Source organism: Felis catus, chromosome A2 (genome assembly GCF_018350175.1).
Source record: "Felis catus isolate Fca126 chromosome A2, F.catus_Fca126_mat1.0, whole genome shotgun sequence".
NCBI classification, from domain to species: domain Eukaryota; kingdom Metazoa; phylum Chordata; class Mammalia; order Carnivora; family Felidae; genus Felis; species Felis catus.
The window spans coordinates 20,605,489-20,629,304 of NC_058369.1; the positions used below are offsets into that span (position 1 = coordinate 20,605,489).

Consider the following 23,816-nt stretch of genomic DNA (forward strand, 5'->3'; position numbering starts at 1 on the left):
TTTAAGGAGGCCACATAATTTCTGTCCATTTTAGTTCCCTTCCTAAATGTTTAGGTACTATTAGAGATTTTTTATTTTTTTATTTTAATTTTTTAAATGGTTATTTTATTTTTGAAAGAGAGAGAACAAATGGGGGAGAGACAGAGACAAAGGGGGACAGAGGATCTGAAGTGGGCTCTGCGCTGACAGCAGCAAGCCCAATGCAGGGCTTGAACCCACAAACTATGAGATCATGACCCAAGCTGAAGTTGGATGCTCAACCTACTGAGCCACCCAGGCGCCTCTATTAGAGATTTTTAAAATAAATATATTCTTTTTCTGTTATTCCTATGAATTTACACCAAGAGAAGAAGACCTGAACCTGTGTTCAAACATGTTGAGCCATTTTCTCATGGACATTTTTCTGGTTTTCTTTATGGTCATGTTTCGTTGAGGTTTGAGATAAAAATGTTGAAGCAGATTTTAATGACTGGGAATTTTTTTCTGCAGATGGTTTTTCTCTGTTTTTAAATGGAAATTTTAGTTTCCTCTCGTCCTTTCCCTCATTTTAGTCCCTTCCCTTCCTGAACAATTTAGTCTGAAAGCCATTAGGCTGGGCAATGCAACATAGGTATACAAGGGCAAGAGAAACTGTGACACAGAACAGGGCGTGGATTCCAAGAAGGTGAGGAAGGTGTTGGCATAAGAGAGTTGCCAATTTGGAACCCAGGCAGAGTAAAGGGGGGGGGGGGGGTCTGGACATGGGAGTTCAAGGCCATGGCAGTAGTAGGTATCATAGCATGGACAAGATGAAGAGGGCATCCTTAATGGTATAGGAAATCAGAACTTGAGTACAGCAAGGAGGGTATCTGTGCAGAGGGCATCCTGAAATTTCATGTCAGCCCCAAGTTAGGTGAGAGGGGCATTCACAGAGGACAGCAACCAATGCGGGAAACTGGAGCCTGAGATACATGAAGAGGGTAATGGCCCAGCAGGGTGTCAGAGCTCAAGCAGGGTGAGGACAATGTCTGCATAGCCAGCAGCAGCCATGGAAGATTAATTACATACAGAGGAGACCAGATAAGAAAATGTATTAAGTATAATTGGGACCAGGTGTCTTAATCTTGGAAACAGGAGGTAGAAATATAGAAAGTAGAAAACTAGAATGAACTCTGATTTTAGATTGTAATTGGAGATATCAGTGTGAACTCATACATTTCAATATAGATAGATGATAGATGATATAGATGATAGATAGATAGATAGATAGATAGATAGATAATGTGTGCTTGTGTGTATGCACAAACATATATTCCCTATCTCTGTGCACTGAGAGGGCCTGGGACCATTGCACCCCAATGATAATGAGAACACCTTGCTGTGCTCTCTGGGGTACTCTACTGCATCCCCAAATTTGCAGTTTTTCCCTGGCTGCCAGTTTTTAAGGTGGGTGTGACCCCTTTCCTTGTTTTGTTGCTGATGCTAAATTTTTATGGCACTTGACCTTTGTGCTGAAAGATGAGAATCAGCTCAGGAAATGAGCTCAGAGAGGTAAAATGTGTCCACAGCCACACAGCAGTGAGTGGTGGAGTAAGGGATCTGACCTAGGGTTTGACTCCAAAATCCTTGCTTTTTACTCTGAGACACTGAACACAAGAGGGAAAGGTAGTCAAGGAAAAAGACAGAAGTCCTTCAGAGTGAGAGACCAGAACCTGTGTGAGACACAGGGGTGGGACACAGAGGCACAGAGCTGGACATACAGAGCTCATGCCCCAGTGCAATACAGAGAGCTGGAACCTGAGGCCTCCAGGCAGTATCTCAGAACCCTGTGAGCTGAAGGACTAGTTTGTCAGGGCAGAGTAGATGGAGCAGGACCAGATATAGGGCTTTTGAGCTTGCAGTCTTGATGGAGAATAACCCAAGACCCCAGGACCCTGTGTCTATAGGAAACCATGGGATAGCAGTGCCCAGATGGGCAAAGGGACAGCTTAACCTTGACCTCTTAATGGCCCCTTTATCACGACCTAGGCCCCAATCCCACCCCAGCGGGGCAGCTTTTCATAAGAAGTGACTGTCAGAGGCCCCAGCTCCAGCTGGACCAGCCTCTGCTAAGACTGAGCCTGGGGATAGGGTGAGGGAGACATGGCTGATCTTTCTTAACTCTTTATCTGTGAGATGCTATGACCTGACACTCACTAGAGGGTTAGGCTAGCAGTGGAGTGCGTTCTTTCCCATCTCCACTCCGGTGGAACCTCCCACAGGTCTGAAGGGGAATGAATCCTAGCCTCCATTTGGGACTGGAGGATGAGTTTGAAATAGGAATGAAGACTGGGGCTATGCACTCTTAACAATTTACAGTTTGACTCATTCTGACTTGGAGGCTGGGCATGAGTATACAGCCCCCAGTTGGGCAGGGAGTTTTGAAGAAGGTCGTTGAGAGGATATGACTGCACATTGACTTGCAAGCTGGACCCAGGCAACTGAAGGCCCCTCATCCCCTCCCTTATCCTTGGAATGTGCATGCCACCCACCATGCCACAGTGGGAGCCTTTTTCAAGGACATAGCCTTGAGAGAGCAATGTGGCATTGAGAACATCTGGACAGTATATGTGTCTCAACCCTGTTAAGGCTTATATATAAACTTTTAAGATTCTGGCAGGCAGGTGAGATCTACTCACCTTGCAGCCACACAAGACAAGCCTCATACATAAGTTCATTTACTTATTAAACCTGCCACCTACCAATCTGAAACAGCCTGCCTCCTCCTTTCCATCTCTCCTTGCCTTTTATAATGGGGGCCAGTTTATGAGCCAATGGGAACCATGATCACAGAGCTTGGGGTGGGTGGGCTCCTCTCATTCATACAGGTGAGAGAACAAGCCCTAAGCAATTAGACCTAGGTAGGTGAATTCCCGACAAATGTGTTGCCATTGCCATCACTAACCCCCACCCCCACCAGGCCTCCATTATATGCAACCTTGGGGAGGGGCACCATTTACATGAAGGATGCTCCCAGAGTTGGCCAACATGACAGATAGGTTTCACCAACTTTTCTACTTATGGCAGACCTTGCTAATCAGTCTCTCCTCAGTCTGGACAAAGGCTCAGGATCCTTCCCCTTAACACACTCGGGCCTTTGGACAACCCTGCCCATTCCTCAGTGCCAGATGTGAAGTATCTGCTATCATGTGCCCTGACCTCCTGGAACCTGTCAAAGAAAGAGCCTGGGGGAAGACCACTTCACTGTTTTATTGGGAGGGGAATACACTCTGTCACAATGCAAGGCCCTGAGCCCAGCAAGATCTCTAGCTCCAGATGCAGCTGGTTGGCAGTGACTCTGTACTGGCCCTTGATGAAACCCTGGGAAGCACAGGAGTGGCACCTCCAGTAGGCCTGGATAATGCGGACAGCATTGAGCAAACGGCAATAGCGCCTCCGGATGCGCCACATGCGGACCCAGGACTGCAGCTTGACTGCCGCCCACTCCTTCCGTGTAAAGGTCTCCAGTGCTGTCCGCCGCCTCCTCTCCATTAGCTTTGTCAGGATGTACTTCCACCAGCGCTGGATGATCAGCGCTCTGATTACCGCGTGCAGTAGTGTCCGGCGCACCAGGGTGCCTCGCCACCAGGCCTGGATCTTTATGACTTCTTGATTATTACTGGTAGAGGGCTTATTTTGATTTCTTGGGATCTTGCAAGAAAAAAAAAAAGGAGGGGAAATTTTGAGAATGTTCCCTACCCATTTGAGTTTGGGGGCATGCTAGAAAGGGGCCCAGATTCCCTATCTACAATCAGCCCTTCTTCTGAAGCTCAGGAGCACTGGACAAGGCACTGGCTGGAACAAGAAGACCAGGTAGGTGTCCTGTCTCTGCCACTCTCTGGTTAATGGACATGGACACAACATGTTGACCTCTGAATCTCAAAGTCTCCATCTGTAAAATGCGAGTACGTCTGCCCTGTCTATTTTATATGGATTAAGTTGGCCAGCCTAGGGCAAGAACACATGACCTATGGGTCAAAAAGTTACATGTTCCACCTGATCAAGACCTATGATCCTTCCTTTCAGACTCCACTCACCTGCTAGAGAAGTGGCATCTTTTGCTAATCCTGTCCTTTCATCCTTGACTCCAGCTCCAAACCACAACCTGCTCTCTTCCTCTGTCATGTTATGGTATTAAGTATCCCCCACCCCATAAAGTTTATTTCTTATCTTTTCCCCATCCTTACTCTTCTTGACTTTCACATTTTAACTCTTAACAAGCAAACATATATGCACATGCTCGCTCTCTCGCTCTTTCTCTCTCTCTCTTTCTCTCTCTCTCTCTCTCTCTCTCTCTCACACACACACACACACACACACACACACACAGACAACTTTCCATATGTTGGCTATTCCATTCCACAAACACAGCCCCTACATTCCCAGCCCCAGCCCTGTGTGGTCTTGGGGGATAGGAGCTCATACTTGTCTAGCTTTCTTATCAGCACCATCCACTGTCTGTGTCTCAACTGTATTTACATCTTCAGCCTGAAAAAGAAATGGGGAAAGAGGACAAACAAGAATGAGTTTATTCCTTTCTTAGTTCTAGACCATGCAAAAAACACTAGCTACAGGCACTAGGACACAAGGACCAGAGACATCCAAGTCAAGGCTCCTCCCACCTCTACATTATTCTCTGAGGTCAGTGGTACTGAGGATAAACTGGTCGGTTCCTCTTTCTGCTGAGACTCATCTTCAGTGGGTTCATTAATATTTTGAGGCTGGTTCTTCTTCTCCTGCAATCAGCAGTTAGGGAAAAGTCAAGAGTGAAGCTGTGCTCCCTCCCTCTGCATTCAGTATCTCTAGCTTCCAGGGCTTCCCAGAGTATTCATATGCCAGGGGGATCCCCTTATCCTAAGAGATTTATGGAGACATCCCTAAAAAGCCTGGTTTGTCTGTCTCTCACTTACTCACCATTGGATTGGGTGTAGATGGTTCAAATCCCCTCAGGTCTGTCTTCTTCTAGCCATGGATGGGTAGATGGAGTGGAGGGTGAGACCTATGATGTCATAAGGGCAGCTGTGACTCAGGCACAAGGATGCTCCCAATAGTTGAGCTGCATCCAAGGAAAAGACAAAAGTGCTGTCCATTCTTTTCTGCTGGAAATGGCCAAAGCCCTGAATACAAAAGTAAGACACTAGAATATTGGCCTACTAATGTACAGGTATACAAAAATAACCAGTCATTGATCATATCCCTAATTGGTAAAAGTGAGGATTGATTTAATTGTTAACGATCCATTTATACTCAGAGAATACTAATAAGTTATAACTGTAAAAAAATGAATTTAGGGGTGCCTGACTGGTTCAGTCAGTAGAGCATGTGACTCTTGATCTTAGGGTCATGAGTTCAAGCCCTATGTTGGATGTAGAACTTATTTGAAGGAAGGAAGGAAGGAAGGAAGGAAGGAAGGAAGGAAGGAAGGAAAGAAAGAGAGAGAGAGAGAAAGAAAGAAAGAAAGAAAGAGAAAGAAAGAAAAAGAATTTTTTTAATAATGAATTTGATTTATATGTACTGATGAGAAAGTGTATCTAAGATATATTTGTAAGTGAAAAAGTTGGAGATCATTATGATCCCATTCATGTAAGTAAAGTCATCAAGATACATAATTATACATATATAGTAAATGCATATAAAGGGGGAGAAAGGTATATGTACCAAATTGCTACCAATGATTACCTTGGAAGAGTTGAATTGTTGAACCATCCATACAAGGCCCAGGAAACTCCATGAAGCTTCCAGGACCACCTGGGGCCCCCATTGCAGACTGCAATGGGCTCAGGTGCCCTCCTGTCTTCTTCCCTGAGGGACTCAAGGCTACATTTTATGGTGAGGAGTGGCCACTATAGAAGTTCTTAGCTGTGTTCTTAGCTCTGAACCATACAAAAGGCACTTGCCAAAAGACCTCCCCACCTTTGCCTGTTCTTGTCCTGTGAAAACCCACCTGGTTAGTGTGAGTCCCTGGTAGCCCCTCAGAGTCACAGCCCCAGGTGTCACTGAGAGTGCATTTCTCATATCTTCCAGAACACTGAGGTAAGCCACATGACTGAGCAGTGGGGAGGAACTGAGAGAATATCAGGTAGGGCTCAAAATGTATCAAAGGGATGTGGGTCCTTCTAACCAGACTCCTTCAGGAAGCCTGCCCACAAGCCACTGAGGATGCCTCACCTTCAGATTCCCCAGCTGGCATATGGACATCTCTAGCACTCTGTGCCACTCACCCCATACTCCCTTACCCATGGCTGGCTCCCTGTGTAGGCCTCTGAGGATGACAAGTAGAAGCCTTTGCAGATGGCCAGTGAGCATGCATACAAAGCCAGTTGACTCTGTGGGACTGAGAAAGAACACAATTTGAACATTCAGCACTGCCCTAGGGAAAGCAAACAGGAGGCTATCAGAATTCAGCCTGGCTTTACAGGATTGAGAGAAGACATACAATCTTAAGAATCCTCTCGAGAAGGAATAAGAAGTATGGAGCAGGTATATTTATTTTTGAAGGAGAGAGAGATAGAGCATGAGCAGGGGAGGATTAGAGAGAGAGGGAGACACAGAATCCAAAGCAGGCTGCAGGCTCCAAGCTGTCAGCACAGAGCCCGACATGGGGCTTGAACCCACAAGCCATGAGATCATGACCTGGGCTGAAGTCAGACGCTTAACCAGCTGAGCCACCCAGGTGCCCCACCCCTGCAAAATTTAAAAGCAACAAGAGCAACATTTTCTCACATATAAGGGAAACTCCTTAAAGGTATCAGTGGATTTCTCAGCAGAACAGGCCATGAGAAAGTGATATATTCAAAGATATGATATATTTAAAGTGCTAAAAGAAAAAAAAAAAAACCCTGCTAATCAGGAATAAAGCTGTCCTTTAGAAATGAAGACAAGATAAATACTTTCCCACACAAAAGCTGACAGTTCATCTCTCTCACCACAAGACCTGCTTTACAAGCAATGCTGCAAGGAGTTCTTCAAGCTGATATGAAAGGATGCTAATTAATAACAAAAACATATGAAAATATAAAGCACACTGGTAAAGGTAAGTTATACAGTCAGATTTAGAATACTGTAATATTGTAATCTGGTGCTGTGCTAATCACTTAATTTTAGTACAAAGGTTAAAGGGCAAAAGTATTAAAAATAACTATAGCTACAACAATTTGTCAATATATACACAATATAAAAAGATGTAAATTATGACATCAAAAACAGAGTTGGGGGAGGAGTAAAAGGGTAGGTTGTATATACAATTGAAGTTGTTATCAACTTAGACTATAAGATGTTTTATGTCAGACTCATGGTAACCACAAGGCACAAACATACGTAGATACATAAAAGAAAAAAAAGGAAATCAAAGCATACAAAGCATAGGGGCACCTGGCTGACTCAGTCAGTAGAACATGTGACTCTTGATCTTGGGGCTGTAAGTTCGAGCCCCATGTTGGGTGTAGAGATTGCCTAACAAAAAATAAAATCTTAAAAAAAAATTTTTTAAGCATACCACTATGGAAAAACATCAAAGAAAGACAGCAAGAGAAGAAAGGAATAAAAGAACTACAAAAGAGCCAGAAAACAATAAGATGGCATTAGTAAATCTTTACCTATCAGTTAGTACTTTAAATGTAAATGGATTAAATTCTCCAATCAAAAAGACACAGAGTGGCTAAATGGACAAAACAAACAGAAAAGACCCAGGTAATGCTAGTTAACAAAGACTCACTTAAGTTTCAAGGACACACATGAGCCTAAAAGTGAAGGGATAGAAAAAGATATTCCATGCAAAAGGAACCAAGAAAGAACAGGGGTACCCACTTAGACAAAATAGACTTACATTATCTGATTTCAAGACTTACTGTCTTGGAAGACTATAAAGTTACAGTAATCAAGACAATGTGGTTTTAGTGTAAGAAGAGACAAACAGATCAATGAAACAGAATGAAGAAGCCAGAAATAGACTCACATTTACAGTGTATTGATTTTCTTTAATGTATCAAGATAATTCAGTACAGAAAGGAAATGCATTTTCAATGGGGAAAAAAGAAAAAATCTTGACCCCTATCTAATATCATAGACAAAACACACCCACACATGATGCGTCATAGATATAAACAAAAATTAAAGCTAAAACTATAAAGCTTCTAGAAGAAAAACCATGAGAATTATTTTGTGACCTTGGAGTTGACAAAGATTTCTTAGACAAGACAGAGAAAACACTAAGTACAAAATATTGATAGAATGGACTTCATCCAAATTAAAACCATTTGTTTATCAAAAGATAGCATTTTTAAAGGTCAGCTGGGTGCTCACTTGGGCAACCCATACACTAAAATTGGAACTATGCAAAGAAGATTATCATGGCTCCTGTGCAAGGGTGACCTACAAATACATGACATGTACCATATTTTTCAGTATGGAGACCACAGTCAACACACTGTATGGCATGTTTGAGAGGTGCCAAGAGAGTAAATCTCTTTGTTTTATTATTTATTTTATTTTATTTATTTGATGGGGGAGGGACAGAGAGAGGGTGAGAGAGAAGCCCAAGCAGGCTTCACACTGCCAATGTGGAGCCTGATGTGGGGCTCGAACTCACAAACTGTGAGAACATAACCTGAGCCAAAATCAAGAGTCGGATGCTTACCGACTGAGACACCCAGGCGGCCCTCTTTTTTGTTTTTGTTTTTAGATGTTATTTGTTTTGAGAGAAAGAGAAAGAGTGCATGAGTGCAAGTGAGGGAGGGGCAGATATAGAGGGAGGGAGAGAATCCCAAGCAGGCTCCATGCTGTCAGCGTGGAGCCTGAAGGGGGGGGGGGGGGGGGGGTTGATCTCATGACTGTGAGATCATGACCTGAGCCAAAATCAAGAGTCAGACACTTAACTGACTGAGCCACCCAGGTGCCCCTGAGAGTAAATCTTAAAAATTCTCTTAACAAGTTAAAAAACTTCTGTAACTGTGTGGTGACAGATGTTAACTAGATTTACTGTGGTAAGCATTTTACAATATATACAAATATCAGATCATTATGCTGTACACCTAAAATTAATATAATGTTGTATGTCAATTATACCTCAACTTTTTTTTGAAGTCACAGGCTAAAGAAAAGAATATTCACTGTATATATTATATATACATAGAGACAGAGAGAGAATGTGACAAAGGTCTTTAGTCCAGGATAGAAAAACTTCTGCAACTTAATAATAAAGATAAGCAACCCAATAAAAATGGGCAAAAGACTTAATACTCCATAAAAGAAGATATACAAACAACCACCAAACACATGAAAAGTTTCTCAACATCGTTGCTTATTAGGGAAAGTCAAAACTTACGCTACAATGAGATACCACTACTTATCCATTATAATGGCTCAAATGAAAGAATTTTTAAAAACTGAGACCAAATGTTGGCAGAATGGAATGACCAATTTGGAAATTAGTTTGGCTGCCCCTGATAAAATTAAGCATACACATACACCTGTTCTGTGACTCAGCAATTCCACTCCTTCATATTTACTTGAGGGAAATGAAAATGTATGTTCACAAAAAGACTTGTACAGGAATGCTTGTAGCATTACATTCATAAGAGCCAAATACTGGAGACAAGTCAAATGTCTATAAATAGGAGAATGGATAAATATTTTTTATGAGTATACTCATAAAATACTATTAAACCATAAAAAGTAAAGAACTAACAATACATGTAATAACATCGATAAATCTCCAGACATTATGTTGAGGGGGAAAAAAGACAAACACAAAACAGAACATTTTGTATAATTCCATATACGAAGTTTGATAACAGGCAAAACTAATACATAGGGATAGAAATCAGAACCACGGTTGCCTTTGGGAATTAGGGCAGATTAGAAAGAGGCATGAAGGAATTCTCTGGAGTGATAGAAATGCCCTATATCTTGATAAGGTACAGATTTATGGGATGTATGCATTTGGCAAGACTTATTTAGCTGCACATTTAAAATTTCTTCATTTCACTATACATAAATTATAACCTTGATTTTTTAAGATAAAGTTGAAATAAAGCCATTTTCAAAAAAAAAATAAGAATTCAGAAAACAAAATTGCTAACAGATTCACATTAAAAGAAATGTTGAAGGAAGATCCCATATGGAAGCCCACATCAGCAGGTAGAATTGAAGGCCCCAGAAGTAGTGAACATTGGGTAAATAGAAAAGACCATCTTTTTTTTTCTTTAAGCTTTTAATTTTAATTCCAGTATAGTTAACATACAGTGTTGTATTAGTTTCAGGTGTACAATATAATGATTCAACAATTCCGTACATTGCTCAGTGCTCATCACGGTAAGTGTACTCTTTAATCCCTATCACCTATTTCATCCATTCCCCCACCCACTTCCCCTCTGGTAACCATTAGTTTGTTCTCTATAGTTAAGAGTCTGTTTCTTGATTTGTCTCTCTCTCTCTCTTTTTTCCCCCTTTGTTTCTTAAAAAATTTTTTTAATGTTCTATTCATTTTTGAGACAGAGAGAGACAGAGGGTGAGCAAGGGAGGGACAGAGAGAGAACGAGACACAGAATCCAAAGCAGGTTCCAAACTCTCAGCTGTCAGCACAGAGCCCGATGCGGGGCTCGAACTCACAAACTGCAAGGTCATGACCTGAGCCAAAGTTGGACGCTTAGCTGACTGAGCTGCCCAGGTGCCCCTGTTTGTTTCTTAAATTCCACATATGAATGAAATCATATGGTATTTGTCTTTCTCTGGCATTTCATTTGGCATTATACTCTCTAGATCCATCCATGTTGTTGCAAATGGTAAGATTTCATGTTTTTTATGGCTGAATAATATTCGTGTGTGTGTGTGTGTGTGTGTGTGTGTGTGTATCTTTGTCCATTCATCTGTCCATGGATACTTGGGTTGCTTCCATAATTTGGCTATTGTAAATAACGCTGCAATAAACATAGGGGTGCATATATCCTTTAGAATTAGTGTTTTTGTATCCTTTGGGTAAATACCCAGTAGTGTGATTGCTGGATCATAAGGTATTCTATTTTTAAATTTTCTTGTAATTTTTTTTAATGTTTATTTATGAGAGAGTGATAGTGCAAGAACAGGGGAGGGGCAGAGAGAGAGAGAGAGAGAGAGAGAGAGAGAGGGAGAGAGAGACAGAATCCAAAGCAGTCTCCAGGCTCTGAGCTGTCAGCAGAGCCTGATGCGGAGCTAGAACCCACGAACTGTCAGATCATGACCTACACCCAGGTCAGACGCTTAAACGACTGAGCCACCCAGGTGCCCCTATTTTAAAATTTTTGAGGAACCTCCATACTGTTTTCTACAGTGGCTTCATCAGTTTGCATTCCCACCAACAGTGCACGAGGGTTCTTTTTCTCCACCTTCTTGTCAATACTTTTTTTTTTAATTTTTTTTTTAACATTTATTTATTTTTGAGACAGAGAGAGACAGAGCATGAACGGGGGAGGGGCAGAGAGAGAGGGAGACACAGAATCGGAAGCAGGCTCCAGGCTCTAAGCCATCAGCCCAGAGCCCGACGCGGGGCTCGAACTCACGGACCGCGAGATCGTGACCTGAGCCGAAGTCGGACGCTCAACCGACTGAACCACCCAGGCGCCCCCCCCCCTTTTTTTTTTATTAAAAATTTTTTTTAACAACACTTTTTTTTTTTAATCCATTCTGACAGGTGTGAGGTGATATCTCATTTATTTGCATTTCCCTGATGAGTGATATTGAGCATCTTTTCATGTGTCTTGGCTATCTGGACGTCTAGAAAAGACCATCTTTTTTTTTTTTTAACTTTATTTATTTATTTTGAGAGAGGAGAGAAAGAGAGTGTAAATGGGGGAGGGGGCAGAGAGAGAGGGAGAGAGAGAATCCCAAGCAGTTTCTGTGCTGTCAATGAAATGAGAGATTATGACCTGAGCTAAAATCAAGAGTCAGTGGGAGCACCTGGGTGGCTCAGTGGGTTGTGTCCAACTCTTGATTTCGGCTCAAGTCATGATCTCATGGTATGTGAGTTCGAGTCCCACATGGGGCTCTGCACTGACAACACAGAGCCTGCTTGAGATTCTCTCTCTCTCCCTCTCTCTCTGCCCCTCCCTGTCTCGTGCTCTCTCTCTCTCAAAATAAATAAATAAACATTAAAAAAAAAAAAAAGATTCGGTGGCTTAACTGACTGAGCCACCCAGGTGCCCCATAGAAAAGACCATCTTTTAAAATTTCTTTAAAATACCATGGAGTCTGGTGCTGGCAAGATGGAATAAGGGCATTACAGCTAATCTTTCCCAATGATGACAACTAAAAACTATGGCTAGAATACCAAAAGCAACTGGAGGGGCACTGGGACGGCTTGGTTGAGCACCCAACTCTTGATTTCATCCCAGGGTCATGAGATTGAGCCTTGCTTAAGATTCTCTCTCTCTCCCTCTCCCTGTGCCCCACTCACATGCCCTCTCTCTAAAATGAACGTTTTTAAAAAGTTGGGGAGATGGGGCGCCTGGGTGGCTCAATCGGTTAAGCGTCCGACTTCAGCTCAGGTCACGGTCTCACGGTCCGTGAGTTCGAGCCCCACATCGGGCTCTGGGCTGATGGCTCAGAGCCTGGAGCCTGCTTCCAATTCTGTGTCTCCCTCTCTCTCTGCCCCTCCCCCGTTCATGCTCTGTCTCTCTCTGTCTCAAAAATAAAAACGTTAAAAAAATAAAAAAAAAAAAGCTGGGGAGAAAGCAACTGGACTCTGAAAAGTGGACGATAGCAGGTAGATTGGGGAAGAAAGACAAAATTTGAACTGTCAATTTGTTTCCACATCAGAGCTGAAGGTGTCTCAAAACACAGAATTGCACTAGTGTGGGTGGCAAATGATCCAAGAGTAAGCCCCTCTTTTTTACCAGAGGGTCAAAAAAAGGCACCTCCTCAAGCCAAAGATTATGGACAGCATCCCTTCCCCCACCCCACCCCCCATTTTCCTGTTTTTGTTTTCTCCCACGGCTCTGCCCCATGGCAAAGTCATAGAGCTGTCACAGTGGTAGCACCATGAGCTTCTGAAAAATCATCTCCTTGGCTAGAGGAAACATCCAGGATACAATCCAGAATTACTCAATTTATAAAGATCTAGGAAAATCTGATTAATTCTTAAGGAAAAAGACAAGTATCAAGTATCAGACGACAACATTTACAAGTTTAATGTTTGCAAGTATCAGATGACAACGTTTTAAACAGTTGTAACTATCTTCCATGATGGTAAAGGTGAACCCTTTCTAAATGAACAAAAACATAGTTCTCAGAAGAGACATAAAAACTAAAATAAAACAAAAGAGGGATGCCTGGCTGGGTCAATCGGTAGAGCATGCAACTCTTGATCTCAGGATCATGAGTTTGAGCCCACCATTAGGTGCAGAGATTACTAGAAGACAAACAAACAAGGGTCGCCTGGGTGGTTCAGTTGGTTAAGTGTCCCAACTCTTGATTTTGTTTCAGGTCATGATCTCATGGTTCTTGAGTTCGAGCCCCACATCAGGATCTGTGCTGACTGTGCGGAGCCTGCTTGGGATTCTCTCTCCCCTGTCTCTGCTCCTCCCCAACTCGTGCTTTCTCTCTCTCAAAATAAATAAACTTAAAAAAATTAAAACAAAACAAAAAACTTAAAGAGGAACCAAGTGGAAATTTTATAACTGTAAAATACAATATCTGAAATAACTCACTGGCAGGCTCATTAGCAGAATGCAGATGACAGAGAAATCAGTGAGCTTGAATATAGAGCAACAGGAATGAAATAATCCAGAGAGAAATAATATTGTGAAAACAATTAAAAGAGCCTCAGCAATCTGTGGGACAATATTAAAAGGTCTAACACTTATGTTATTAGAGTCCCAGAAGTAAAGAAGTTGATGTAGAAAAAACTTTTGAAGCAAGGCTAAGAACTGCCCAAATTTGTGAAAGGCATAAATTTACAAATTCAAGAATCTCAGCAAACACCAAAGGGAATATACTCGATCAACAACAAAAAAGCAAACAACCTAATTACAAAATGGGCAAAGGACTTGGATAAGCATTTATCCAAAGAAAATATCTGAGTGGCCAAGAAGTGCATGAAAAGATCCTCAACATGATGAATCATTAGGAAAATGCAAGTCAAAAGTGAAAGGTGATACCACCTCACACTCATTAGGATGGCTCTATCAAAAAACAAAAACAAAACAAAAAAACCCAAGTGTTGGCAAGGATGGGGAGAAATTGGAACCTTTGTGCACTGTTGGTGGGAATGTAAAATGGTAGTCATTGTAGAGAACTGTATGGAGGCTCCTCAAGAAATTAACCATAAAATTCCCATGTCGCAGCAATTCCACTTCTAGGCATACACCCCTCCAAAAAAACCGAAAGCAGAGTCTTGGAGAAATATTTGTACAATTGTGTTCAGAGCATCATCATTCACGATAGCTAAAACATGGAAGCAATCCATTTGGTGGATGAATGGATAAACAAAATGTGGCATATACGTACAATGGAATATTATTCAGTCTTTAAGAGAAAGGAAATTCTGACACGTGCTACAGCATGAATGAACCTTGAGGACATTATCTGAAGTGAAATACATCAGAAATGCATCAGTCACAAAAAGACTAATAGCGTATAATTCCACTTATAGGAGCTAGTTGTAGTCAAAATCGTAAGTAAAATGGTGGTTGCTAGGGGCTCGTGAGAAGGTGGCCTGTGTGTGTGTTGGGGGGGGGGTATTATTTAATAGGTATAGAGTTTCAGATTTGTAAGCTTTTGGCAGGTGGACAGTGGCGGCAGCTGCACAATGTGTAGGTACCTAATACCACTGAATTGTATGCTTAAAAACGGTAAATTAAAAATTAAATTAAAAGTAAAGGTAAATTAAAAAGTAAAGGTAAATTAAAAGTGGTAAATTTTGTTGTGTATTTTAACACAATAAAAAAGAAAAAGATGTATTCAAGAAAACCATGCCTTGGGGCGCCTGGGTAGCTCAGTCGGTTGAGTGTCCGACTTCGGCTCAGGTCATGATCTCGCAGTTTGTGGGTTCGAGCCCCACATTGGGCTCTGCTGACAGCTCAGAGCCTGGAGCCTGTTTTGGGTTCTGTGTCTCCCTCTCTCTCTGCCCCTCCCCCACTCGCGCTCTGTCTCCATCTCAAAAATAAATAAGCATTTAAAAAAAAAGAAAGAAAACCATGCCCACACATGTAATTAAACTGCTGAATATCAAATCTCAAGAAAAATCATAAAAGCAGTCAGAAGAAAAATGATGCATTACTTAGTGGGGAGCAAGGATTCAAAGGCTGTGGATTTCCCCTAGTAGGAGCACGTCCATAGGAAAGGGGTTAGTATATTAAGGTATACTTCAGTGTTGCTTTGCAGTGTCTTTCAGGAGGTATGTTTATGCCATCATTGAGCTGAATTGGAGGAGAGACACATGAAATGAATTCTATCGACGTCTTCTGACCTCGAACAGGATTTTTGGGGGTTTGATTTGAACCTGACCCCGCTGGCCTCAGAAGAATGAGGGCAGGCAGGAGCAGGTCTGAGGGTGAGGCCTCAAGAGCATGGGAGCAGGAGAGAAGCCTGTGGCTTCCTGAGGGGACCACACTATTCCTAAGTCTGACACTTGTCCCCAGGCAATAAACAGTGTAGCGTGTCACTCCCACCCCAGGGGCAGTCTGTCCCCTCCAGGTTCTTGACCTGGCCCTGGCAGGAATGGCGGGGGTGGGGGGCAGGTCACCCTGACACCCTGACTTGTAGGCCTAGTGGTCTTGTCAGTTCTCAGACTCCACAGCCAGCCCCAACACATAATTGGACAGCCATGGCTTCCTGGCTGAGAGGTCAGCTTCTGACACCTACCAGCCCAGAGCAGTGGGTAGAGACCTGGCCTAATAAGGTCACAGAGGATACTTAGGGACCAGGGGCTTTCTGAGGTCTCCATCCCCAAGTTCCATGGAAAAGGATAAAAAGCTCTCTGCCATCAGAGGGGCAGAATGGAGACTGTGGGAGCCCTGTCCCTCCCTGGCCTTTTCCAAGCCACAGTCCCACCATCACCCGCTGTCCCCGCCCAAGAAGCTGCAAGAGACAAGGCCCAAAAGAGGAGGCTTTTAATACAAAGAGGGCAGGGCCTGGCCTGGGAAGGACTTAAATAAAGTGGAGAGGAGTCAGGAGCCGGCAGTGGGGGGCCTGGGGGCCCTGCGGAGGGGGATGATGCAGACGGAGTTCCGAGCCTCTTTGATGCGCCACCAGCGGCCAAGCCTGCAGAAGACAAAACAAAAGGAGCAGCTGAGGCCAGGCCCAGCCCCCACCACCCCCAGTCCCACCAGGTAGCCCAGCCTCACCACCCTCACCCCTCCAAGGATGCCTCATACCTGTGCTCCTGCCCCACCCCAGCCACCAGGAAATCCCCAGAGGTGGAGAACTTGAGGCTATTGATGAAGCCCACCTGAGAAGAGGGAGAGACATGGGAAGATGTGAGAACAGATTCCCCCAACACCACAGCCCCAGCCTCACAGCCAAGGGCTTGGCCTCAGCAGGCCAGGTTAAATCCCTGCTCTGCCTCCTGCACCCAGACCAGCCCTTGACCTGTCAGGGCCTCAGCCTCCATACCTGTGAGGTGGATGATAACAGAGCAGCAGCCGCACAGTGAAATTTGTGAGGATTTAAGGAGACAGTGTATGCCAAGTACGTCGGGTGTCAGGGGTAGCCCAGGGCTTAGCTCCTGGCTGTGGGATCCTAGAGACCCCATGACCATCACCAAGCCCTTCACTGTCACCAGATGTCGCTGACCATCCTGCCACTGTCCCTTAGGGTGCCACACGTTCACAAGCCCTAGACTGGTGTCAATCTGGCACCAGCCTCACAGAACCCATCACAGCACCAGGCCCTCCATGGCTCTGCACACAATGTTCCCTGCCTTGTTCCCCTGCACCCAGGACAAGGTAGGGAGTAGAAAAGGGGAAAGGGGAGGAAGGGAAGAAGGAAGAGGAAAAAGGAGGGAGGGTTCCTGTCAGGTCCTATGCTAGAAGCTGGGACTATAAAAAAGAGAAGTCATAGCTGGCCCTGAGGAGCCAGCCTCCATTCAGGCTCCATGAGGAGCCTCCATTCTGGTAGGAAAATACAGTAAGGGTCTAATTCCAGGGGCCACGAGCTCCTGGGCCTCGGGACTGTGGCAAAGACAGGCTGGGGACTAGAGCCCCACTCACCAAGGGAATGTCACAGAGAGGGTCAAGCCGTCGGAAGCCCTCCCCACACTGCCAGAGCCGCACGCAAGAGCTGTGGGAGCCTGTGGGAGACAGGGAGACAGTGGGCACCCCCACGCCAGTCCACCCTGCAACCCCCTCCTCCCTGCCTCAAAGAGCACCCACCTGTAGCCACAAGGTCCGTGTTGAGAAGGGCTGCCACCGATGACACCCAGAAGGGCTGCTCCAGGCCTGGCTCCCCCCGCAGCCCATGGGCCTCACGCTGCAGGGCAAGTGGCCGCTTCTTAGAGAGGCCCCACAAGGCCACAGAGCTGCGAACGGAGAATATGATCATGAGGGGCTGGGGTAGGGCAGAAAGGCCACTCAGCGGAAAGGAATCACACCAGCCGCACAGAGGGACTCCAGGAGGCAAGTCCAGGAGCAGTGGCAGTGGCACGAGACATCCAAAAGGCAGTTCTTACCCATCATCTGCACCCGACACCATGTGCTCCTCATTGATGAGCTGGATGCTGTCGATGGAGCCCCTGGCAAAAGGAGCAGTAAGGGGCATGGCCCCTCTCCCCAGCACCCTTCCCAACCCGGCCCAGCGGATCTCCTTACTGGTGGCCATAGAAGACAAGCTGGGACTCCTCCGGGATCTTCCACACGCGCACCGTCCCGTCTCGGCCCCCGGCCGTCACGCAGCACTCCCTGCTCAGGGCATCCAGCGCGGCCACAGCGTCCTGGTGCCCAAAGCTGGAGGGGGGCAGAGGCAGGATGGGTCACACATGAACAAGCACACACATCCGCACACCCTCTCCCCGCACACACTCACAGTGTCTCCACATAGGAGTTCTCCGCCACATTCCACACCTTCACAGAGCGGTCGTGGGACGTGCTGTAGAGCTGGTGGGTGCCTCTGCGGAAGGCCAGCCCCTAAGGGTACACAGAGAGCAGGTGAAAGGGGACCTGAACTATGGCAGGCGAGACGGGTCAGGCCCAGGGAGGACTTCCCGAAAAGCAGGTCACAAAGCACAGGAGTCAGGGCACACTCCCTAGCCATCAAGCAGCTGCAGACTTCTCAGAGGGCTCCCTGCTTCTTAGGCAAGCCCACTCAGCCTCTCCCAGCTCTTCCCTATCCCTTCACCCCTTCATGTCCTTTACAGTGCCACCGACTGCACAGAAGTACAGGTTCTCTGACCTCAAGGACCCCCTGCCTCATTCACCCCGTCACCCAAGCACCGCCAAACATCCATAGTTCCTACCGACACAGCGTCCCGGTGTCCCGTGAAAGTGTACAGGTGCCGGCAGCTCTGGGCCTCCCAAATGAAAATGAGCTTGCTGCGGTCACCCGAGGCCTGTGGAGATGATGACAATGGCCCCAGGCACCCGATGTGTGCCCGGGCCTCTCACCCACTCCCAGGGCCAACCCTGCCTTACAAGGTACTTGCCGTCAGAGGAGATGGCCATGCAGAGGATGTGGCTGCCGTGGCCGGGGGGCTGCCCCTCCACACCCTTCTTGGCTCGTGGGATCACATGAAGCTTCCGTCTGCTCTCAACACTCCCTAACACCAGGAAAGAGAGAGGCTACTGTGACGGAGGAGAGGACTAGCTGGCAACCCCCTCAAGGGCAGTATGGGGCTGTGGAAAAGGTCGAGGCCTCAGGGCCAAAGATCTGGCTCAGCCACTGTGAGACCCTGCACAAGTCCCCTCAATTTCCTCATCTGTTAAATGGTGACAATAATGCCAAAAAGCAGCCACAAAGCCCCAAAGAAAAGGACAGGATGGAGCTTTGGGACCAAGGGTGCGTGCGCGTTCTTCTGGTTTCTCCTGAGGAAAGTACTCCGCTGTCAAAGGGGAGACCCAGGAGGACCAGGAATGCAATCCCAAGACTGCACAGGGCCTCAGGTACCCTCCAGCTGCCCACCTGCAGCATCACTCCTCATTCAATCATTATCCTGCCTCATCATCCCCAGTGACAGCAACACAGAGTCACTAGTGCCACTCCTGGGCAGAAGCTTCCATTGTCATCCAGAAAACACTTCATTTTTTTTTTTTTAATGTTTATTCATTTTGGGGAGACCGAGAGAGACTGGGGGAGGGGCAGAGAAAGAGGGAAACACAGAATCTGAAGTAGGCTCCAGGCTCCAAGCTGTCAGCACAGAGCCCGACGCAGTTCTCGAACCCAGGATGCACGGGATCACGACCTGGGCCGAAGTTGGATGCTCAACCAACTGAGCCACCCAGGCGCCCACAGAAAACACTTCTTCAGGAGCAAACTTACCTCCAGAAGCTTTCCCCATCAGGCCTCAGTCTGCCCTGATTACTCCCTCCTCCACCGACTAGCCCTCCCCAAAGACCCCTGGTGAGGCTACACCCCCACCCAGCTGCTCACTCACACTTGATAATGGTGCAGTCTTTGGCAGCAGAGAAGATGGCTGAGTCGTCGGGGGTGATGACCACGCATGTGATGGAGAGCTGGTGCCCCCGCAAGACTTGGATGTCAGCTGGGGCTGGGGCCTGAATCTGGTGGGCAGGGCTGGGTCACTGCGACAGGGGGCAGGAAGGCCCCGACACACACACACACATGCCATCCTTTCCCACCACCCTGACCAGAAGGCAAAGTGGACACAGAACTGCAAGGATCAGACCCTTATCTGGTCCGTCCTGTCTGCCTTAGTGCTCACCACGTTCCAGAGCAAAGAAAGACCCCCACAGCCTGAGTCCCCAGGCTTACTTACACCAAAGTGCCCTGCCCACTCACCTCCTTTGCCACCGACTTCTGCAGCCTGCCTCTCTGCTCGAGCTGCACAGAGAGGAAAGGGTGAGCTCCCAGGAGCAGGGCCAGCCCCACCCTTCTCTCCTACCACCTTCCCTCTACACTCACCACGTCCTCCTTCAGGCGCCCTGCCACCTGGTCCTCCTCAAATGCCTGGGCCTCAGCCTTCTCCTCCTCTGTGCAAGGACAGACCAGACCAAGTAAACCGAGGCCGAGACTCCACTTCTCCCTTCCCATCCCCACCACCACCACCTCCATCCTGGGCCCCAAACACTCAAGCTGTGTCCCATGGAAAGTTTAGGATACCTTGGGCAAAGGAGGGGTCTCCTCCTGCCTACCCCCTGCCTTTACTTAGAGATAAAGTAAGCTGAATGTCTGGCCCAGCCCAGGAGGCCCGTTACTCTCCTAGCCATTCTCCCCCCAGGGCCACTGGCACCAGGAGCTCTGACAGCCCACCAGGTACCTGCATCAGTCACCCATCAGGTACAGCAGGCGGCCTTAAGCACAGACCCTGAACTCACAGGCCCAGTGCATGGGCTCACCTTGTTGCCTGAGCTGCTCCAAGTAGAGTTTGGCCAAGCGCAGCTTCTTTTCCTGGGCTGTCTCCTCCAGCTCCTCCTCCTCTTCCTCCTCAGTCCTCCTGGGAGCTAGGCTGGGGGTGGGGAGGGGCTGGCTCTGAGGGGGCTCACCCCGCTCCTCTAGCCTCTACGACCATGCCTCGTCGCTGCTTCCCGACACTCAACCGCCCCCATCCCTGCCAGCCCTCATGGCCAACGATTACACATGTAGAAAACCAAAACAGGTGACTTACCAAATTGAAAGGACCTACCCAGGGCCCGACATAAGGGTGAAAAGAGACCCCAAACCCAAGAAGATCACTGTGAAGTTTCTCAATTCTAGAGGGAAAGAGAAGGTTCTACAGGCTGCTGACAAAAGGTTACATACAAAGGGTCAGGAATCAAAAGGCTTCAGAAGTCTCAACAACAACACTGAAAGCAGGCAGGCAAAGGAGCCTCACACACAAAATTCTGAAGGAAAATGTGAACTCCTGGAAGGCCATGCCAGTTACTATCAGATATACAAGGTGCCACAAGATTGGTCTTTTCTACACTTCATTTAAGGATGGGGATGTGCTCCCCAAACAAGAGGATAAACTAAGAATGAGAAAGGCATGGGAGACAGGGAATAGGAGATCCAACATGAAAAGCAGAAAAGGTAAATCCCAGAACCACCCCCAGACAGGGGAGCAGCCAGCCCAGGTCTGAAAAAAGGACCCAAGAGGCAGACACGCTGGGATGTCATTGCCTCATCCTCACCTTGGATGCCACCTCACTATGGATGCCATAGCACCATCCTCTACCTTGAGGACAGGATTCCAGGTGAAGCTTAACTGGTCTTGGCTTGACCTTGTGCTGAAGTTTCTGCTTTCCCTTCCACACCCCACTCCCTACCCCAGCTGAGGGCACTCTCTTTACTCAAGACAAGTCCTACTTTGACTTGCTCCTGGGAGCTAGAGGTAGGTCACAGGAACCGTCCCTTCTGATCACATGCCTAAAGATACCTAGTCCCTGTCAAATTCCCCAGTTGTTCCCCAGGACTCATTCATGACCCTGCCCACAACTTTCCCAGAAAGGACCTTGGAAACTCTCAAGGAAGCCGAAGCTAAATCAGGTCACAGAGACCACTTAGTACTCAGTGCTCAGCAAGCCTTCAGCCAACAGGGTTGGTGGCTGCCCTGCTAACCAGCCAAGGTTAGAACTTGCACTCCATTTACCCAAACTAATCGGTCTATTGTTTAGGGGTTCACACATAGGAGACAGAACTCTAAAGGAAAGCAAAGGAAATATACATTGTATTGTATAATTCCACTCATTTGATGTTCTGGAAAAAGCAAAATCCAGGGACAGTAGTTAGCAGGGACTGGAGGCAGGGCAGTAACTGACCACAAAGGAGTGGGGGGGAGTTCTGGAGTGTGATGAAACCCTTCTATACCTTCACAGTGGTGGTCGTTATACAACTACATGTGTTTAACTCACAAACTGTACGCTAAAAGTGAATATTACTATATGTAAATTGTATCTGAATGAAAAAAATGAAGAAGAGAAGGAGAAGGAGGGGAGGGAGGAAGAAGGGGAGACCAAAGAAATGATTAACTCAAGTCAGGAATGCAGTTGGGGCTTCCAAGTTTCCGCAAATGGTCTAGTTCCTAACCTAAGGGGTGGGCGCACAGAGGTTCATCATTTCACCACTGCTCCCTATAGTACAAACGCGTTTCATGAACTCTTCTGTATCTCATACATTCACAACACATTCTTTAAATGTTAAAAGTATTTGGCACAGGGCCAGACACACACCTGCCCAGAGTAACCTTGAGAGAAAATATATATCTCTGTGAGCAGGTTAAGGCCAACATGTACTCAGTTTTAGAAGCTGAATTTCTAAGGCCAACTCTAGGATCCATCCCCTGATATGACAGACTCCATTCCACAGGCTCAGGACTTGACACTTTGCTAGCGTCCTCTGAAACCCTGCATCATGCCCCACCCCTGTCACCTGCAGAATGAGGGAGGTATTAAAAGCCGTCCACAATCTGGATGCAGCCAACACCTACCTTTCCATCCTCTCCATCTCCCAGTCTGGCAGTTTTACATACAAATTTGACAATTTACATACAAAAAGCCTTAGACTTTTCTCTGATCCCTGAGTGTCCTCCCTACCTCTACATGAGGGACTCCTCTTCATCTCTCCAGGCCCTATTTAAATGTTCCCTCACCTGTCTCCAGAACACAGAGCTGTAGAATACACATCCTATTACAACACGTTTTGTCTTCACCTGCCTGCTGATCTCTATTCTCAACAGTAAAGCCAGTACCTGGCGTATGTTGAGAGTCAGCGGGGAGAGCAGCAATTGTAAAATTGTGGGAAAGCAGATGAAGAACTAGCAAGCATTTCTTGCATTCCACTTCCCTTACCAGCCAGTCCAGCCTGTGCTCAGGTCCCTGCCAATGAGGGAGCTCTCACTGGTCTCGCATTGGGACCCTGCAGGGAAGGAGATGAGACTTCTCAATCTCCTCAAGATGAGACCTACTCATCAGGGTTAGAACTGGAGGAAAGAGCCAAGATCTAAGAGCCAAAAAGGCGGGAAACCTGGGTTCTAGGCCCAGCTCTGCCCACACTCACTGAGTCTTCCATACACCATGGGCCTCAGTGTCCCCTTCCCCCAGTGGAAGAAAGCTCACCTCTCACTCTCGGAGTCGCTGGAGATCTCCTCATTCATCTTGCCGCCTCCCTTGGACTTGCCCTTCTCCCCGGCAGAATCCGCCTGAGACTTAAATAATCCTTTCGTTGGTCAAGGGTCCCAACCACCCCGGCACTGTGCAAGAGCCCTTTCCGATCCCTCGAGAGCCGCGGGACTAGGAAAGGCGGTGGCCCCCCGACTCAAGTGCAAGGCCTTCCAGGATTCGGCCCGCGGAGAGAGGGACGAAGCTGACTCCAGCTGGAATCCCGAAAAAAGGGCCACGGAGGGGCCGGGGCCAGGGTGTCCGTAGGAGATGACGGTGGTCCCAGTAACGGGACTGACTCTGGCCTGCAGAAGAGCCAGACTCACCTTCCGCCGCCGCTTGCCGACCCCTGCACCGGCCCCGGCCCCCGAGGCCGACCTTCCGCGTTTTCGAGCCGCCGCTGCCGCCGACATGCTGCCCACCTTGCGTGTAAGGACCGCCACGGAGAACTCACGTGGCTGCTAAACCCAGGCGGTCTGGCAAGACTCCGGGCCCGGATAGGCTCCCATTGCCCGGTGAGCCCCGCCTCCCACAGCTCCATTGGGTCCTTCTGTAAACTCTGCCACGCCCCCCAAGCGCCCA

General features: G+C 46.9%; 3 protein-coding genes and 1 non-coding gene across 7 annotated transcripts in view; 2 read left to right on the plus strand and 2 right to left on the minus strand.

Annotated features, from left to right (window-relative positions):
- Positions 1–10,331, plus strand: part of LOC111556205 (IQ domain-containing protein F2) — a 109,115-nt gene extending 98,784 nt beyond the window's left edge. Inside the window, exons 5-6 of the transcript XR_006593072.1 lie at positions 6,951–7,051; positions 10,272–10,331. The gene's annotated coding sequence lies outside the window, so the exon portion shown is untranslated. The remainder of the gene's footprint in view (positions 1–6,950; positions 7,052–10,271) is intronic.
- Positions 3,210–5,088, minus strand: IQCF1 (IQ motif containing F1). 3 transcript variants are annotated; one of them, XM_045050899.1, is made up of 4 exons: positions 4,933–5,088; positions 4,641–4,754; positions 4,444–4,506; positions 3,210–3,669 (listed from the first exon to the last, which is right to left on the minus strand). In XM_045050899.1, the coding sequence occupies exons 1-4, from the start codon at positions 4,933–4,935 to the stop codon at positions 3,220–3,222; spliced, it is 630 nt and encodes a 209-aa protein (XP_044906834.1). In that variant the 5' UTR covers positions 4,936–5,088; the 3' UTR covers positions 3,210–3,219. The 3 variants fall into 3 exon arrangements, with proteins under 3 accessions (XP_044906834.1, XP_044906837.1, XP_011277687.3); XM_045050902.1 differs by having other exon boundaries at positions 4,641–4,751; positions 4,933–5,085; XM_011279385.4 differs by lacking the exon at positions 4,641–4,754 and having other exon boundaries at positions 4,933–5,054.
- LOC111559597 lies at positions 8,310–8,418 on the plus strand. The gene has a single exon (XR_002740726.1). It is a non-coding gene; the product is annotated as a U6 spliceosomal RNA (small nuclear RNA).
- Positions 10,332–16,083: 5,752 nt separating the features above from the next.
- Positions 16,084–23,737, minus strand: RRP9 (ribosomal RNA processing 9, U3 small nucleolar RNA binding protein). 2 transcript variants are annotated; one of them, XM_019822427.3, is made up of 16 exons: positions 23,561–23,721; positions 23,193–23,281; positions 22,926–22,992; positions 20,496–20,605; positions 20,062–20,129; positions 19,939–19,980; positions 19,574–19,700; positions 18,615–18,739; positions 18,440–18,532; positions 18,010–18,110; positions 17,796–17,930; positions 17,657–17,719; positions 17,361–17,506; positions 17,199–17,278; positions 16,365–16,438; positions 16,084–16,251 (listed from the first exon to the last, which is right to left on the minus strand). In XM_019822427.3, the coding sequence occupies exons 2-16, from the start codon at positions 23,224–23,226 to the stop codon at positions 16,158–16,160; spliced, it is 1,359 nt and encodes a 452-aa protein (XP_019677986.1). In that variant the 5' UTR covers positions 23,227–23,281; positions 23,561–23,721; the 3' UTR covers positions 16,084–16,157. The 2 variants fall into 2 exon arrangements, with proteins under 2 accessions (XP_019677986.1, XP_006928897.1); XM_006928835.5 differs by lacking the exon at positions 22,926–22,992 and having other exon boundaries at positions 23,561–23,737.
- Positions 23,738–23,816: the final 79 nt, after the last annotated feature.